This window comes from Eptatretus burgeri, chromosome 1 (genome assembly GCF_056783735.1).
Source record: "Eptatretus burgeri isolate ZD-2024b chromosome 1, Ebu_testis_v1, whole genome shotgun sequence".
NCBI classification, from domain to species: Eukaryota; Metazoa; Chordata; class Myxini; order Myxiniformes; family Myxinidae; genus Eptatretus; species Eptatretus burgeri.
In genome coordinates this window covers 7,624,157-7,640,111 of record NC_140961.1, presented here as the reverse complement: position 1 = coordinate 7,640,111, position 15,955 = coordinate 7,624,157, and the positions used below count along the sequence as shown (strand labels likewise).

Here is a 15,955-nt window from a genome sequence, read left to right as displayed (position 1 = left end):
GCCTACCCCGTTAATTCAATGATGGACCAATTCATCATCGTATTTGCCAAAAAATTGCGTGAGAAGGAAGAGAGGAAGACAAATTTACTCATGCATGGAGTACTTTAACTTCTCACCCCCACCCATCTCACTCCTCACATCCCACCCCCCCTCTCCCCCTCCACCCCTCATTCATCCTGATGTCCCTTCCTGCTGGAAATGTCGCACACACGATGACAGGCTTTGACAGGCCCCTCTGTTTTCTTTGGGTGGGAGGGGAGGGGTAGGAGAAAGGAAGGACGACAAATTTATCCGTGCAAAGAGTGCTTTAACCTTCACATTGCCCAGGTAAAAAGGAAATTGTAATAACCTCTGCCACCACCACCAGGTGGCACTACACAGTACACATTGCCATCGAGAATTTGTCTCTCATACCCCCCTCCCGAACCACACACCTCCGCGTGAGGCTACGGCCATGTGACCTATGTTACCCCTTAACAGTGTTGTATTTGCTCCCCAAGTTTGGAGTTTGTCACTGAAAAGATGTGGCCGTGCATAAGGACCAAAGCTAGAAAGAAAGAAAGCCACATAAATTGGTGTGTGTATAAATATATACATACTCGCAAAGGTACACGGAATTGTGGGCAACTTCGGGTCCCTCCTCCCACCCCTTCCCCACCCTAATCACTCCCCACCCCCTCCCTCATGAACCCCACCCCTCCCTTTTGACTCCCATCCCACGCTTTCCTCTCTCCTCCTCCTCCCACGGCACCCCCTCTCTCCAAAATCCCACCCCACCCCTCTCTCTCGAGTCCTACCCCACCCCTTCCCCTCCCTCCTCCCACTACCTCTTCTGCTCCCCGCCTCCCACCACCTCTTCTGCTCCCCGGCCTCCAGACTCTCAACTCATCCCCTTCCCTTCCCTCCTCCCACCCACTCTCCTTCCCCTCCCTCCAACCCCACTTCCTTCCCCTTACTCCACCTACAGCCTTCCCCTCTCTCCTCCAAAAAAGGAATTTTCGCAGAATGCATATTGAAGTGTACGTGCATGTAATAACTTTGAAAAAAAAGAAGCCAAAAAAAAAAAAAAAATCTCTCAGTAATTTTCCCAGTAGCCTCCCGACTAATCAATTACTATCGATAGCAGAGTACCCATCCTCTGGCTGGGTCGAGTTTGAGCATTACTTGCTGAAAAATGTACAGTGTGTGTTATGTAAGAGAACTATAGATGTTTGGTGTTTGCTTGAAAAGGTTCTCGATGGTCCAAATGGTACATTCCAATTGTTGTTATGATCTCAGGGGTTGAAAGGGTCCAAACTTTCATGCATGTAAAAAGGTTGAAAAAGGTCCAAATGGTTTAAAGCATGAAATGGTCCCATGTCCAAGCTGTCTAATCTGTCTAAAGGGTATAAGACAATGATCTTCACTCTTGTTTTCGAGGGGAGCCACTTTTGCCGGTAGGTCGTCAGTGTGAGAGCCAAAACACTGCCTGCAGGACTCCAAGATGGCTGCTTCTCGGCCCTGCCTCCACATACTCTTCTTCGTTGTGGTTAACTGGGCTGCAAGTGTAATTGTTTGTATACTGCAACCATATCCTGATGTACTTATGCTACTCTTATGCTTCGCATTGCAACACTCATTTGAAACCATGAGGTCAATTTGATAGTATTTATGGCGGATTATGATGGGGCGTTTTTGCATTTGTGTATTATCGGCTGCACTTTCGGCCACTGTGGGCCGCCACTGGCTCGTGTGTCGTGCAACGAAGAACAAGGGTGGAAGGGGTCTTCAGGGTATTTTGGGTCTTAAAGGTCTCAAGAGTCTAAAAAGGTCTTCGGGGTCTTTAGGGTATTGGAGTTATTAAAGGTTGTTTGAAGTTGTAAAGAATTTTATGGATCTTTCGGGTCTAAGGGATCGAAAGAGTCATAAGTGCCTTATCGGTCACTGAAGCTGAGGTGGTGGATAAAAAAAAATCTCTGACAATCTGTGGGTTGGAATTGGTCTGTGTGCCAAATTTGGTGATTGTTGGCCCAGCATTCTTTGCCAAAACGCGAACATTCAGACAGACGTCAAATTATATTTTACTCAAAGCACCCACTCCTGATGGGAGCCGTCAAGGGGGTCATGTTATTATATTTATGCCTATTTTACGCCAAGGGGTCCCAGGATTACACACCCCAAAAATGGTTGCGATCGGTTCTGCAGTTTTTGCGGTACCTGGGAACAGACAGACAGACAGACAGATGGTGAATTAGAGTAAGAAGATATTCAGTGTGTGTGTATGTGTGTATGTGTGTATGTGTGTATGTGTGTATGTGTGTGTGTGTGTGTGTGTGTGTGTGTGTGTGTGTGTGTGTGTGTGTGTGTGTGTGTGTGTGTGTGTGTGTGTGTGTGTGTGTGTGTGTGTGTGTGTGTGTGTGTGTGTGTGTGTGTGTGTGTGTGTGTGTGTGTGTGTGTGTGTGTGTGTGTGTGTGTGTGTGTGTGTTTGTTGTGGTTTTGAGTCCCAAATAAATCCTCCCAATTTCGTAGTTATATTGTTTATTTTAACTGTGTTACATTTTGATAGAAGTCCGTGTTGAGAGAGTTGCGTTGAGATTGGGTACTTAAAAATCCCACATGTCATTTTTCATAATTCCACATTCCTTTCTCGAAAGCATCTTCCGTCTATTTTAATTACACAGGAACACATTCCGTCAGTGCCAGGAACGGTTTCAACCCGCTTCATGAGTACCTGTTACAAGGGTTTGCGCCAAAACCGGAGGCCCGGGAGCCGATTCTCTTCACGAGTGCCCCGAAAGCTATTTACGGGCCTGGTTCGTGAGTGCCGATCGAAGAATATCATGTCAAGATCCAGCATGAAGGCAGCAAAGCTCACAGATGAGGGAAGGGGGCGAAGGGGTGGGGGAATTTGGAGATCCATAAAAAAGGATGAGTGGAAAGCACCAGCGCTCTGACAGGAGACGCATTAGACACGTTCCGTGAGTGATGTCACCACACCATGGGGAAACACCTGTGCCGTGGCTGTGTGAGGTACAGGAGGAGAGTGAGCCCGGAGGGTCCCAGCTTCAATCATGATGTGGGGGCCAGAGTCAACAAATTGAAGGTGTGTATGGGGTTTGTCCTCTCCCCATCTATTTTTTTTTCTATCTCAGCTCATCTTCGTTGCTAATCATTCATCTCATCATTCTTTTACAATCACCCATCTCTCCTTTCCACATCGGATGCAAGATGTCAGCATACGTACTGCAGAGTGTAAAGTCATTTGTCATATTCCTTATATGACATACCCGCACTTGGAACAAGGGGGGGTGTATATGTGCTGTAACTGCTGTACATATATGCTATTTCATCGCTTTCTCTGCTTGTGAATACCTGTTTGGCCTACCATTGTAAATACACTTGCATTTTTGGTCCTGTCAGTTAAGGCCATTTCTTTAAGAAACAATGTCCTCACTTATTCTGTCCGTTCCGATGGTGGCAGAAGAATACCGAGGTGTTTGGCCAGCTCATATTCATTATCTAAGTTTGATCTCAGATGAGGTGACGTGACGTTGGTTTCGCTCAGCCGAATTAATAAAGTCTGTTGCGTAACTACCGGCACGGTACCCGCTTGCACTTGGGCTTTTGTGTATGGTAACAACTCTGGGCATGGGATCCCATGGGAAGTCTTGGGGTGACTGGCGATCGTCATCTCTTGAAGATACGCCGTCCTCTCAAAGTTATCCAGAGACAACGTCCACAAAGAACAATAAAAATATTTTTGCATCCATTTTGTGCAGTTATGGATCAGGTGATGTAATTACTACCAACACTCGATGGTTATTGTGGGGAAAAAAAAACAACCCAATATCCACTCCTGTGCACATCCCAAAATTTCCTGTTTTTTTTGCAGCTGCAACGACAATACTCGCTCACATCACAACATCAACCTGTGCATACCTACTGTTAAGCTCGGCTTGGCTCAACTTCCATCAGAAGCATTTTGGCAAAAGCACTTGTTGCGATATTCAATTTAAAAAATAATTGGAGACATAACCATCATGAGTATTTGAAATATAAAGGATGCACAGCAACAGTAAAGGTTGAATCCACATTACCTTGAGATGTGAAGCCTCGACTTCACCACTCTTGACTTCTTGAGTGAGTTTTCTCTTCTTTCTTTGTCCCATTCACAACTTTCGCAAACTTCTCTTTTTTTCTAGATGAGAGTACACAAGAATGTGTAAATGGTTCATTGCGTTCCACACGATATGGTTATTGAGAAAACTCCAGGTTGAATTGTCCAAAAAGCTGTGGTTAGGTTAAACAATTTACATTCGCAAAGAAAATACACCGTTTCAATATCCGCTTTTATTAAAAGTGTTCATTCATTTTTATTGTCACGCAACCCCGTGCGCATGCTGTGCCGCATTCCACGCACACATTTACTCTCCCTCATCCGTGGCACAATACATACGTGACAATTGATTTTCTCACGTGTTGCTTTGCTGTAGATATGCTGGATGCCATTTTATGAGACAAACATAAAAACTTACAAATCGCACATTTTTATTGTTCATTACACTTTATGCACACAAAAAGAAATAATTAAATTGCATGCAAGGTAACGAATAGAGAAGTCATTTGACCCATCATGTCTGTTTCACATCCACCACACCGAAAACAATAATTCTCCACATCCCATTTGAACACACACACAATGGCCGATTGTTGAGCAAATTCTCCACGTCCCATTTGATATCATCTTAATTGCATCCTTGCCTATACTCTGAAACCGAAATGTGCACACAAGTGAAGGGCATTTGCTATATGTGCTGCAGGGTTTAAAAAGGTCATTTGGAAGGGGAAGGTTAATGAATAGGTACAAGGCTTTTACCTTGTACCTATTAATTTGGCGTGCACTTTCAGCTATTACATGTACTCTTAGTCATACACATTGGGAGTTTCCATGGTATCATTCACAAAACCATGGCTTGAATTGATACGGTGTCAAAATGCGAACTTCACCAAATTGATTGAGCAATCACCGCTATATTGTTGAACCCTTGATGATGACAATGTGACTACTCTTTCCAGAGCATCGGTGCTGCCAAAGCGGTCTCAGGGCAAGGGATACCTTGGGTGTATGGTTTGCCATTTTCAAGCTTTCCAGCAGTACTTAGGGAATTTGGCAAGGTTGAACACACACACAATGGCTGATTGTTCAGCAAATACAATGAGCAAGGGTTAATGTTTAACAGCGAATGCTAACAAATGGGACACCCTGATTAACATCCCTCCAAAAGTCTGTATTCAATGATACAACACCATGTATTAAAATGACCAGTGGAACAATTTGTAATCAGGTCAGGATTTGAACCCAGACGAGCCAGCTCAGAAGTGAGAGTGCACTCCCTTCTGAGCAACTGACTAGCGAATAACTGTCTTGTTGGTTACATAAGGTTCTGTGTGGGGAACCTTTAGGGAGGCATTTGATATTATGAATGGCAGGTTGAATGACCACAGGAATGGAGGGTTAACGACCTAATCCAAATCCCCTCGGAGATATTCCGTGCTCTACAATGTAGCTTTCCCTGCTGAAGACACACATTGGAAGTACAGAATCAAATTCTATCCCCAGGAGAGATAACCACACATGTTAGAGGGAAGGTTGCAGACTGGTGATGATTGTGTAAAAAAGGTCTTTAAAAAAATTAAAACTTGCAAGTCAGGCTCTAAAATTTGTCTACATGTGTAATGTGTTGTTATGATGAAAATTCTCTTCCAACAAAGTGCTATTTGACAGATTCAATATTGGGACAGCAGAAACTGCACAACAAGACCGGGAAATTTATGAGGAGCAATCATGAAATCGTTCAATGACCGACCTTCAATGAAGCAATATTTTGCTTTTTCAACAATTCAAATAGACCAATTGCCATAATTTTAGATTTTCCACTTGTGATCGGTGTAAGACAGATAACCTTGGCATATCATTGTATAACATACAAATTCTCATATTTTAACAATGATGCAGAGCAAACATTGAAAAACATCAATGTCTTCATACTTCAAGAAAATTCCAACATGAGCTAGGAATAATGCACACTGCCAACTATAATTCTTTAACAAGTAAAATAGCTGAAAACAAAACAACTCGATCTATCCAAACACCATCACAGCATTTTTATGGCTGGTAAGTATTCCATAAATTACGGACTAACTTTTCAGGAGCAGGGTCGAGACAAATCGTGTTTTTGGAATTGAAACACCAGGCACTAGAAAACATTTTAAGAGAATTATCATGATCATTCCATCTTTGAAGAATGATCCAAAAGCCAAATCTTCCACAACATTTCATCGTAGTGTTCTTCAGACACAACATATATATATATATATATATATATATATATATATATATATATATATATATATATATATATATATATATATATATATATATATATATATATATAAACACACATAGATAGATATATATCTATATATATACACACACAAAGATAGATATCTCTATTATAATACCAAGCTTGCACACTAAAAACTCAGCTCGCCGTCACACGATCCCTAAGAAATTGCTGTGGCACTTAGCAGACATGCCGACAATGTTTGGGAAGCCTTGGCGTTCCATAGTACTACTTGCATTTTGCACAATGCGTATTTTTGTCATTCCCAGTGTACGGTCTGTCGCCTGCTTCCAGCTATGTTGTACTGCTATCCCGTGCATGTGCACGGGTTTCGCTAGTATATATATATATATATATATATATATATATATATATATGTGTGTGTGTGTGTGTGATGTCGATGATGATGTGCGTGTGTGGTAATGTGTGTGCGGCGGCATCGTAATATTGATGGCGCCAGCGTGTCGTGTGTGTGTGTGTGTGCGTGTGTGTGTGTGTGTGTCTGAGACCGCTGCTTCTCGACAACCGCTGGTCCGATCTAATTGAAACTTGCCAGGTATATTGCTGGGGACATGAGGATTTGCCTTTTCAAGGTTTGATATTAAATCGGACAAGTGCTTCCTCTAAGTTATGGCCATTTATTTACCAAACCAATGACAGTAGACACGTTGTTGCGTGGGCATGGCCGATGGGGAAGGGAAACTCAGCCGATTCCCACATTACAGGTTACAATGCGGCTTCCATAATGATGACTTCGTGTATTCTAATAATTTCGATTTCTTATAGTACTCATTTATAGAAGGGAGGAGCACAATGCCGCATAATTACAGAACACATGCCCATTTTCATATGAGGCATGCATACATTTTGGTAACATCAGTGCTGGATATATGCTCCGAACCAGGAAAAGTATATATATATATTCATATTTCTCTTCTCTTTTTTGTTTTCTTCATCACGACATTGCGAGAAAGGCAAATTCATACGTATAGCGCTAATATGATATATATTGGCCATATATATATATATATATATATATATCATATATATATATATATATATATATACATATATATGTATGTATACACGCAGACCTAAGAAGCGTTGTGTGGTTGGTGTTTGTTGCTCCTCCATGGAATATTGATTTTTAAAAAATTTTTTACGGGCACGTACTAGTATATATATATAAAACATATATATGAGGCGATGAGATGTCAGGAGACATCGGCCATTTTGGAGATAATGCCATATAGCACTATTTAACCCTTACCCTATCATCCGAGCCTATTATCATCATATCACTAAACAATGTCGCTTGCATCACTCCTCCTCACGGGGCCTCATATATATATATATATATATATATATATATATATATATATATATATATATATATATATATATATATATATATATATATCAGATCTGGGGAGAACAAGTATTTGATACACAGCCGATTTTGCAGGTTTTGGAAAATTTAAACACGTTGAGTCTGTAATTTTTATCACTTAGGTACACTTTGTTTAAAGCGGAATCTAAAACAAAAATCCTGAAATCACATTGTATGATTTTTTAAATAATTAATTTCGGACATTTTATTGAATGAAATAAGTATTTGATACATGTGCAGAAAAACAGAACTGTAAATATTGAGTACATAAACCTTTGTTTGCAATTACAGACATCAGACGTTTCCTGTAGTTCTGAACCAGGTTTACACAAACTGCAGCAGGGATTTTGGCCCATCCTCCATACAGATCTTCTCCAGATCTTCCATATTTGGGGGCTGGCTGGGCAACACAGACTTTAGCTCCCTAAAGATTTGTGTGTGTGTGGGTTCAGGTCTGGAGACTGGCTCGGCCACTCCAGGACCTTGAGATGCTGTGTGTGTGCGGAGCCACTCCTTAGTTGCCTGTGTGTGTGTTGTGGTCGTTGTCATGCTGGAAGACCCAGCCACGCCCCAGGGTGGGCTTCCAAAGTATCCACCTTCATTTCAGTAAGGACGATTCATAGACCAACATTTCGCGATACATGGCCCCATCCATCACTCCCTCAATACGGTGCAGTCGTCCTGTCCCTGTGCAGAAAGCATCCCCAAAGAATGGTGTTTCCACCTCCATGCTTCATGGTTGGGATGGTGTTCTGGGGTTGTACTCATCCTTTCCATTGTTTCCTCCAATTGTAGCGAGTGGAGTTTAAACCAATGAAGCTCTGGTCACCAAATTCAGACCACTGACCTTCTCCCATTCTCCTCTGGAGAGTTTGCCAATGACCATAACTGGATGATCCAGACGGGCCCCTCAACATGCGCTGCGTTACAGAGTAACCACTTGCGTGCGCTTCAGGATTTTAATCCCTCATGAGTGAAACGTAGTGTGTTCCTTATGGTTTTCGGCTCATGATACTGTGGTCCCAGCTCTCTTCAGGTCATTGACCAGGTCCTGCCATGTTGTTACGAACGGCTGATCCCTCAAACCTGTCTATGATCATTGAGGACCTTCCACGGAGGTTTGAAGATCTTGCATGGAGCCCCAGACCGAGGAGATTGACATCCCCAGTTATCTTGGGCAACTTGCTTCCATTTTCTAGTGTATGTGCGCCAACAGTTGTTGCCTTCTCACCAAGCTGCTCCCTGGTTCCTATTGTCACTGTAGCCCATCCCAGCCTTGTGCAAGTCCACAATTTTGTCCCTGATGTAGCCTTAGACATCTCAGGGAAAGCTCTTGCCCATTGTGGAGAAAACACAGGTTGGTGTCTGATTGATTGAATGTGGACAGCTGTCTTTTATGCAAATAACGAGTTCAAACATTGCAGTTAATAAGGTAATGAGTGGGAGAATGGGCCAGGCCTTCTTAAAGACAAAACTAACAGGGCGTCTGTGAGAGCCGGAATTCCCCTTACTGGTTGGCACACTCACGAGCCGGGCGACTCAATATACTACGACTCCTCATGCAATAAAATGCGCACACCTTAATTATTTGAAAATCATACAATGTGATTTTCAGGATTTTTGTTTTTAGATCATCTTTCACAGTTGAAGTGTTCCGATGATAAAAATTACAGACCTCTACGTGCTTTGTAAGTGGGAAAACCTGCAAAATCGGCAGTGTATCAAATACTTGTTCTCCCTGTATATATACATATATATATATATATATATATATATATATATATATATATATATATATATATATATATATATATATATATATACACATATATACACAGTCATATAAATGGATGTTCGGGCAACGACAGATCCAAATACGACGGATCTGCCAGCTCTGAAAAAAAATTAAAAAGTAGCTGAAACATTCCTATCCACCGAGCGGCCCATGCTGACATGGCGCTGCCAGTCGTGGCGATAAAAATAGCACCATTCCGTTATGTACACTCCCCCAATACCTTGATAATGATAATAAACAATGATGTTACTGGTTTATGTATTTACTATACTGTACTTATCGTTATTTTAGAGTGTACTGGCTTTCTACTTGTAAAAAAAACGCACCACAATCAGTTTACTGTAAAGCAGCATGCCGAGGTGTCACGCAGCACCAGTTGTTCTACTGTACATCTCGTGTTTACCCACACGCTTCTCTTGAGCAACTCATTTTTCCACACTGTGCTTGATTTAATCTCAGGTTTTGTTCATCATTGCAAACTCATTTTCCGTACAGCGCGCTTTTTGATAAAATCCACTGCTGATATTGACCAGTAAGAGGTCACGTCGAGTGATTGACCTGGAAACCATATAGCTATACCATAAAGCCGAGGTGTCTAGGTTTGTGCAAGTACGATGTTCGAAAACGAAAATAGGCTATACCATATAGCCTCGGAACTGTCTAGGCATTTGTGTAAGTACAATGTTCGAAAACGAAAAAGAAAAAAAAATAAACCAATGTCACCCGCAGGGCTGACCCGTATCTTGCCAAAAGGTGACCATGTGTGACTTCCCTTTCAAGGGCTCACCGTCACTGAGGTCGAAGCTAGAGCTGCTATCAACACCAGGAGCGATCATTGCCTTGACGAATATCTGCCTACGAGAGATTCCAATGAGAATCGTTCTACAGAGTAACCATGACATATGCACTCATAACGTCACCAAATGATGTCATAATGTCTCAAACGCAGAGGTCTCAGAAAGCACTCATCGAGGTGTTCAATTTGGAGCCGCTCGCCACACGATATGGTTCCTAAAACTTGACCCAAAGACCTTGGGGTCAAATCAGGCTGAACTTCAGGCGCTAACCATGAAGGTCAAGGCCAACCGCCACCAAAAATTAATCAGCTTGAGCGCCAGACCATGAACTATATTCCCATGAAGTTTGGGACGCTCTGATCAAAATTACTCAAAAAATAGGCGCGTCGACTCCCCTGATTTGTGACAAAGTGAACTTGACCTTTGACCTTGACCTTCAAAATTTTATGCGCTGTCACCGCGTGGACCTCGGGATAGGCCTCTGCCCCATGCGAAGTTACAAAAATTACGTCCAATGGCCATAACTGTGCTCTGCAGAAATTTTTATACGTGATTACAGACAAACAATAAAAATAAAAATACAGTACAAGCTGAGTGAACATGTGATCTTCGGTCAAAAACCGTAGGATGGCTGGCAGACCAGATAAAAAACGATCTTCTGAACCGTGCCGGACGTCGCTAAGGCTGAAGTCATGAATTTGCCACGGCGACGTGGGGTCTCCAAAATCACGGCCATTGGACTCAATTATACGGGCGGCCACAGTATTTCCACAGTCACACAATGTAGCAGTCACATATGATTTTCGGGAGCCGCACGGATCAATTGGGAAGCACGTGGGGTTCGCCACGGTCTTTGATTCGATGTCGCACGGTGACCCTTAACACAGGGGGCCCTGCGGTGGCCATCAGAATGTGATTGCAAGGCTCGCCTCAAGGTGCCCACAAGGTGCGCATGGCCGTGCGTGCCCTAAGGTGAACGCGATTTGACCCCAGACGGACTGTAACAAGTGGGGAATTTTTATTTTTATTTTTTTTACCCGGACATTTTTTTTCCAGGCTTGTCGAATTGCTACGCCGCGTTCGAAGCCAATGAAAAAAGTTATAACTCCAACGTTATAATTCCACGGGCCGTTGCCCCTCGACGGCCTGTAAAGTCGATAGCCAAACGGGCGTAGGGCCACCGTGAGGCCACTGCAGAGAAACCCTCTGCCATGCTGCCGCAGCACGTTTCTGTAAATTCTCCGTAGAGCATACGGCCGCACCTCGCCATAGAGCAAATGTGACTTAGCCGCCCTTAACGACACGTTTCTCAAAAGATAACCTCGTTCGCCAACTGCATATATATATATATATATATATATATATATATATATATATATATATATATATATATATATACCAGAGATGCCAACTTTTGGAAATCAGAATTAGGGAGGATTTTCAACCGACACCACATAATGTGCTAAAGCAAAGCGCACATCTCGAGCGCGGGAGTGCTTCGACCCTTTGCGGCGTGTCCAGGGCCCGCCTTAGGGGCCCTGGAAGCCCTTGGGAAATTCTAGACGCCCTCTCTCGTGGCTCCCTCTGAGCCCTATTTTGGAGCATTTAACATGTTAAGAATTCCCACTTTTTTGAACAAAAAAAAGGGGAAAATTGTGCACTTTTTTAATGTTACATGTATGTTAATATTAGTAAGTTAGGGACAATCAAAGATTAACAAAAAGCACAAAAGAAGCAATATTTTTCTGTTACCTTACTGGCTGGTACTACCATGCTGCTGGCCTTTTCCAGTGCAGCTTTGCACAGAGATGCTGTGTGGCTCTCTTTAGCCCTTCTGATTATGTCTTTGCTGTATTCTCTCTGGTAGCAAGGGGTGCTATGAGCTAGTTTTTCAATTAAGAGAGCTTCCAGGGTTTTGACACTCAAATTGGGACGAAATGAACAAGTATGATTCTTCCGTACAAGACTGAGGTGCCCGCTCACATGTGATGCGTTCGAATGAGGAATGACCAAGATTCCCTTCATCACTTTGCTCAAATTAGGATACTTCTTGGCACCAGTGCAGGGATCTGTGAGCTGTGAAATCCGATGCCACTGCTCATCCACTCTCACTGTCTCAGTAGCAATACTGTAGCTATGGAGGCGTGCCTGCCTGGTAGTGAGCGAATTCCACTCTCAAGACTGTCTATGTCACTATCACCGCCACTAAACAGACAGGGGAATTTCTTGATGAAAAACTCCACACAGTCAAATGTCCCCACTTCTTGGTGTAGCTTAACATCCAGCACCTGAGCATGCTTGGCTAATTCATCCATCTAGCGGCCAGGTTTTGAAGATGTAATTGCAGGCTTTCACATAATATGAGCGAACTGCACTGAAGAAACCTTGGATGTCTGACTCCACTCAGAGTGAAGGTGGATTTCTTTTGAGACTCCTTTGTTCCCCTTTATATACAGTTTGGCATCGTTCCCAATCATGAGGTCCTCATCATTCTTCTGATGATTTCTGTCAGAGAAGGGTACATTTACTTCAGAGCAACCGATGACACCGATGGTTTCAAAAACCGTACGAAGATATCTTTCAGAAGATCATTCAATTCCTCCGTGCAGGAGATGAATACAGGGTTCGTCTCTTTGGAGCAGAAGATTCCCCTTCTCAAAAGCTTGTTAACGCATATCGAAGGAAGAAACAATAGAGTTTTTTTGTTTAGTGGGAGACAAGAACATCTCTGTTGACACGTTTTCTCTAGATTCCTGCACACAGGTGTGCTCTGAGGAAGATGCGCTTTTAGTTGTAGAACTTCGTAGTACACTTAGCCGCAGGGGCGATCACACTTGCGTTTACTGCCAGCAGAAGAGGTCAGACTCGTAGTACCAAGATCCAATTTTACGTTTGAGGAGAGAGAGCTTGGAGGTAGGTGCAGCCAAGGGAAGAAGACCTCTGATTCGAAGGTCTTTGGCTGGAGCTTCTATCAAGTGATTTGGCCAAAAGCAGAACTTAACTTGGGTCCTTCTTTTGCCTGTAGATGGGACTATCACAGTCTTTCTCTCGACCCTGAAGGGATCTGCTTTGTAGATGAACGTGATGTGAAGGGCCGGTGATGCACTACGTGCTCTCAGCATTGGTTTTGGTGCTGTCCCTGTTGTCTTCCTTTCGCAGCAGATACTCGCAGTGGTAGTGGTGAATGCTGCTCCACTAGTGTGCTTGATCCTGCAGTGCCAGTACTGGCAGTAGATACAGTGCCGTCCTTCTTGCTCGTTGTTAGAGTCCTTGGTTACAGTTGGTTGCATTTTTCTTCGTACTTCTTCTCTTTTAAGAAGAGGCGAAGTGGCTCCCACTGTTCAATCAGCCTGTCTAGGCACTGACCAAAAGGGACAGCCACCTTGTTGCGACATGCTTCAGAATCTTGTGTGTCGGGGCATCACAGAGTTCTTGCAGTGCTTTCACTCCTTTGATGCGTTTACTACTTTTGTCCAAGTAGTAGTAAATATCGATGAGAGAAAGTCATCTAATTCAATGGGTAAGGCCTATGACGTGACCGCCTTCTTGGCCGTATTGTGCATCATATGGCAAGGAGCATCCCATGATGTAGCACTCTGGATTTTTTGTTTGTGGATATAAGCAGCGACTCCTTTGTGCTTGCCCACCATGACAGAGGCATTATCAGCACAAAAGGAAACACAATTTCCCCACGGAATTTTCCCTGTCACTGAACTCATGATCAAGCAGTTTGAAAATGTTTTCTCCAGTGGAATCTTGTTTGCACGAGGCAAACTTAGCAAACCTTGCTTCTGACAATCCCAACACTGTTGTCATAGTACGAAATCAGGACAGCATATAGCTGGGCCTCACCACTGTCATTGCTACCGTCCTGGAGCTAGGCTGGGCTAAATGGAGCTTGAGTCTAGCAATATCGGCAATAGGAGATGAAAGCAGTAACATTTGACAACTCACCAATTACACTGGTCAACAACAAATTTGTTGTCTGCATTTTTTAAGCTGATTTAAGGACGAATCTGATGCGCTGAATCCAAAACTCACATTAGTTTTTTGTTCAATCAGGTCAAGTTTTTGAGATATGGCCACATGTCGCTTTTTTACATTTTTGTTCACATGTACGCATGTGTGGAGCATTTTAGAAGAAGTTGGTGGGGGTAAAATATCATGTCAAATAATTGTTTTAATTGGAAATAATATGACAAGAAGTATTATTCAGGTACGATAGTTCTACAGGTGATTATGTCGAAAAAGGGATCAGTTTGAAGTCATAAAACCTCAAAATCTTCCAAAAATTGGTGAGGCAAAGCATAAAGTTTGTGGATCAAAACTAAAGTTAATGGGGCAGATTTTGTAATAATGTGATACAAAAAAGTTGTATTTCTTGAAATAACGAACTCTGAAGAATGTACAATACCTACATGCACCAATTTATGACATGCGCTTCTGCTCAAGCTTGGAGTGCCACAGTACAGAACCCAAAGATTGGAGACTGTTCATGACTGGACAGCAGCAAGCGATCACTGAAATGTGTTCTGCAAAACACAAGCAGCAAACCATTTTGCCTCTGTACTCCATCAGCTCACTCGACTACACTGAAGGAGAAGTAAGTGAAGCGGTGAAGTACGTGCTGGAGAAAATTGGTTATGATCCCAGCTTAAGTGGTTTATTTTGTGTTGACCTGAAGATGGTGAACTTTTTGTTGGGACAACAGTCTGGCTTCACTCAAGTGACCCATGTTTTCTGTGGCCATGTGGGATAGTAGGGACCGTGCTCAGCATTACACGAAGAAGGACTGGCCTGTGCGGGAGGGAAATTGGGTGCCATGCAAAGAAAGGAACGTCATCAACGACCCCTCTGGTGGACAGAGACAGAATACTCTTCCCACCGCTGCACATCAAGCTCGGCTTAATCAAGCAGTGCTCACCAAGGCTCTGGACAAAGATGGTGACTGCTTCACTTACTTGTGCCAGGCTTTTCCAGGATTGACCATGGGGAAGTTGGAAAGTGCTGGCATGCTTTGATGGTTCTCAGATCCGTCAGCTCACATCAGAGATCCAGAGTTCAAAAACTCAATGAACGAAGTGGAACTGGAAGCGTGGAAGACATTTGTTTTGGTAGTGAAGAACTTTCTTGGCAACAATAAGGCCAGAAACTACGCAGAACTTGTCAACAACATGCTGACTGCTTTCAGAAACCTGGGCTGCAACATGAGCATCAAGATGCACTACCTATTTTCACATATGAACCGGTTTCCTGAGAACCTGGGTTCAATGAGTGACGAGCAGGGGGAGAGATTCCATCAGGACATGAAGGAGATGGAGACCAGGTATCAGGGTCGCTGGGACGCAGTCATGATGGCTGACTACTGTTGGAATCTGAAGAGAGACCTCCCTGCCGCTGAACATTCCAGGAGTTCGAAGAAACGGAAGTTCAAGCCCTGAAGTTTGAACAGTGGTGACGCAACATGCAATTTACTTGTACTTACCTTTATCAATGCCCACCATTCAGATGACAGTAATCGATGTTTCTATCATGTAATCAATAAATGTTGTTGGCAAAACATTTTTTTTCTTAAAAACATGTTTAGGAT

The 15,955-nt window shown here is 43.0% G+C and overlaps 1 protein-coding gene across 4 annotated transcripts in view; it reads right to left on the bottom strand.

Moving 5' to 3' along the window:
* Nucleotides 1-15,955, bottom strand: part of LOC147033818 (uncharacterized) — a 225,003-nt gene that overhangs the window by 12,296 nt on the left and 196,752 nt on the right. For all 4 annotated transcript variants that reach the window (XM_085871363.1, XM_085871374.1, XM_085871354.1 and 1 more), the window contains one exon: nt 4,077-4,177. In XM_085871363.1, coding sequence (XP_085727489.1) covers nt 4,099-4,177 — 79 coding nt within the window. In that variant the 3' untranslated portion in view covers nt 4,077-4,098. The remainder of the gene's footprint in view (nt 1-4,076; nt 4,178-15,955) is intronic.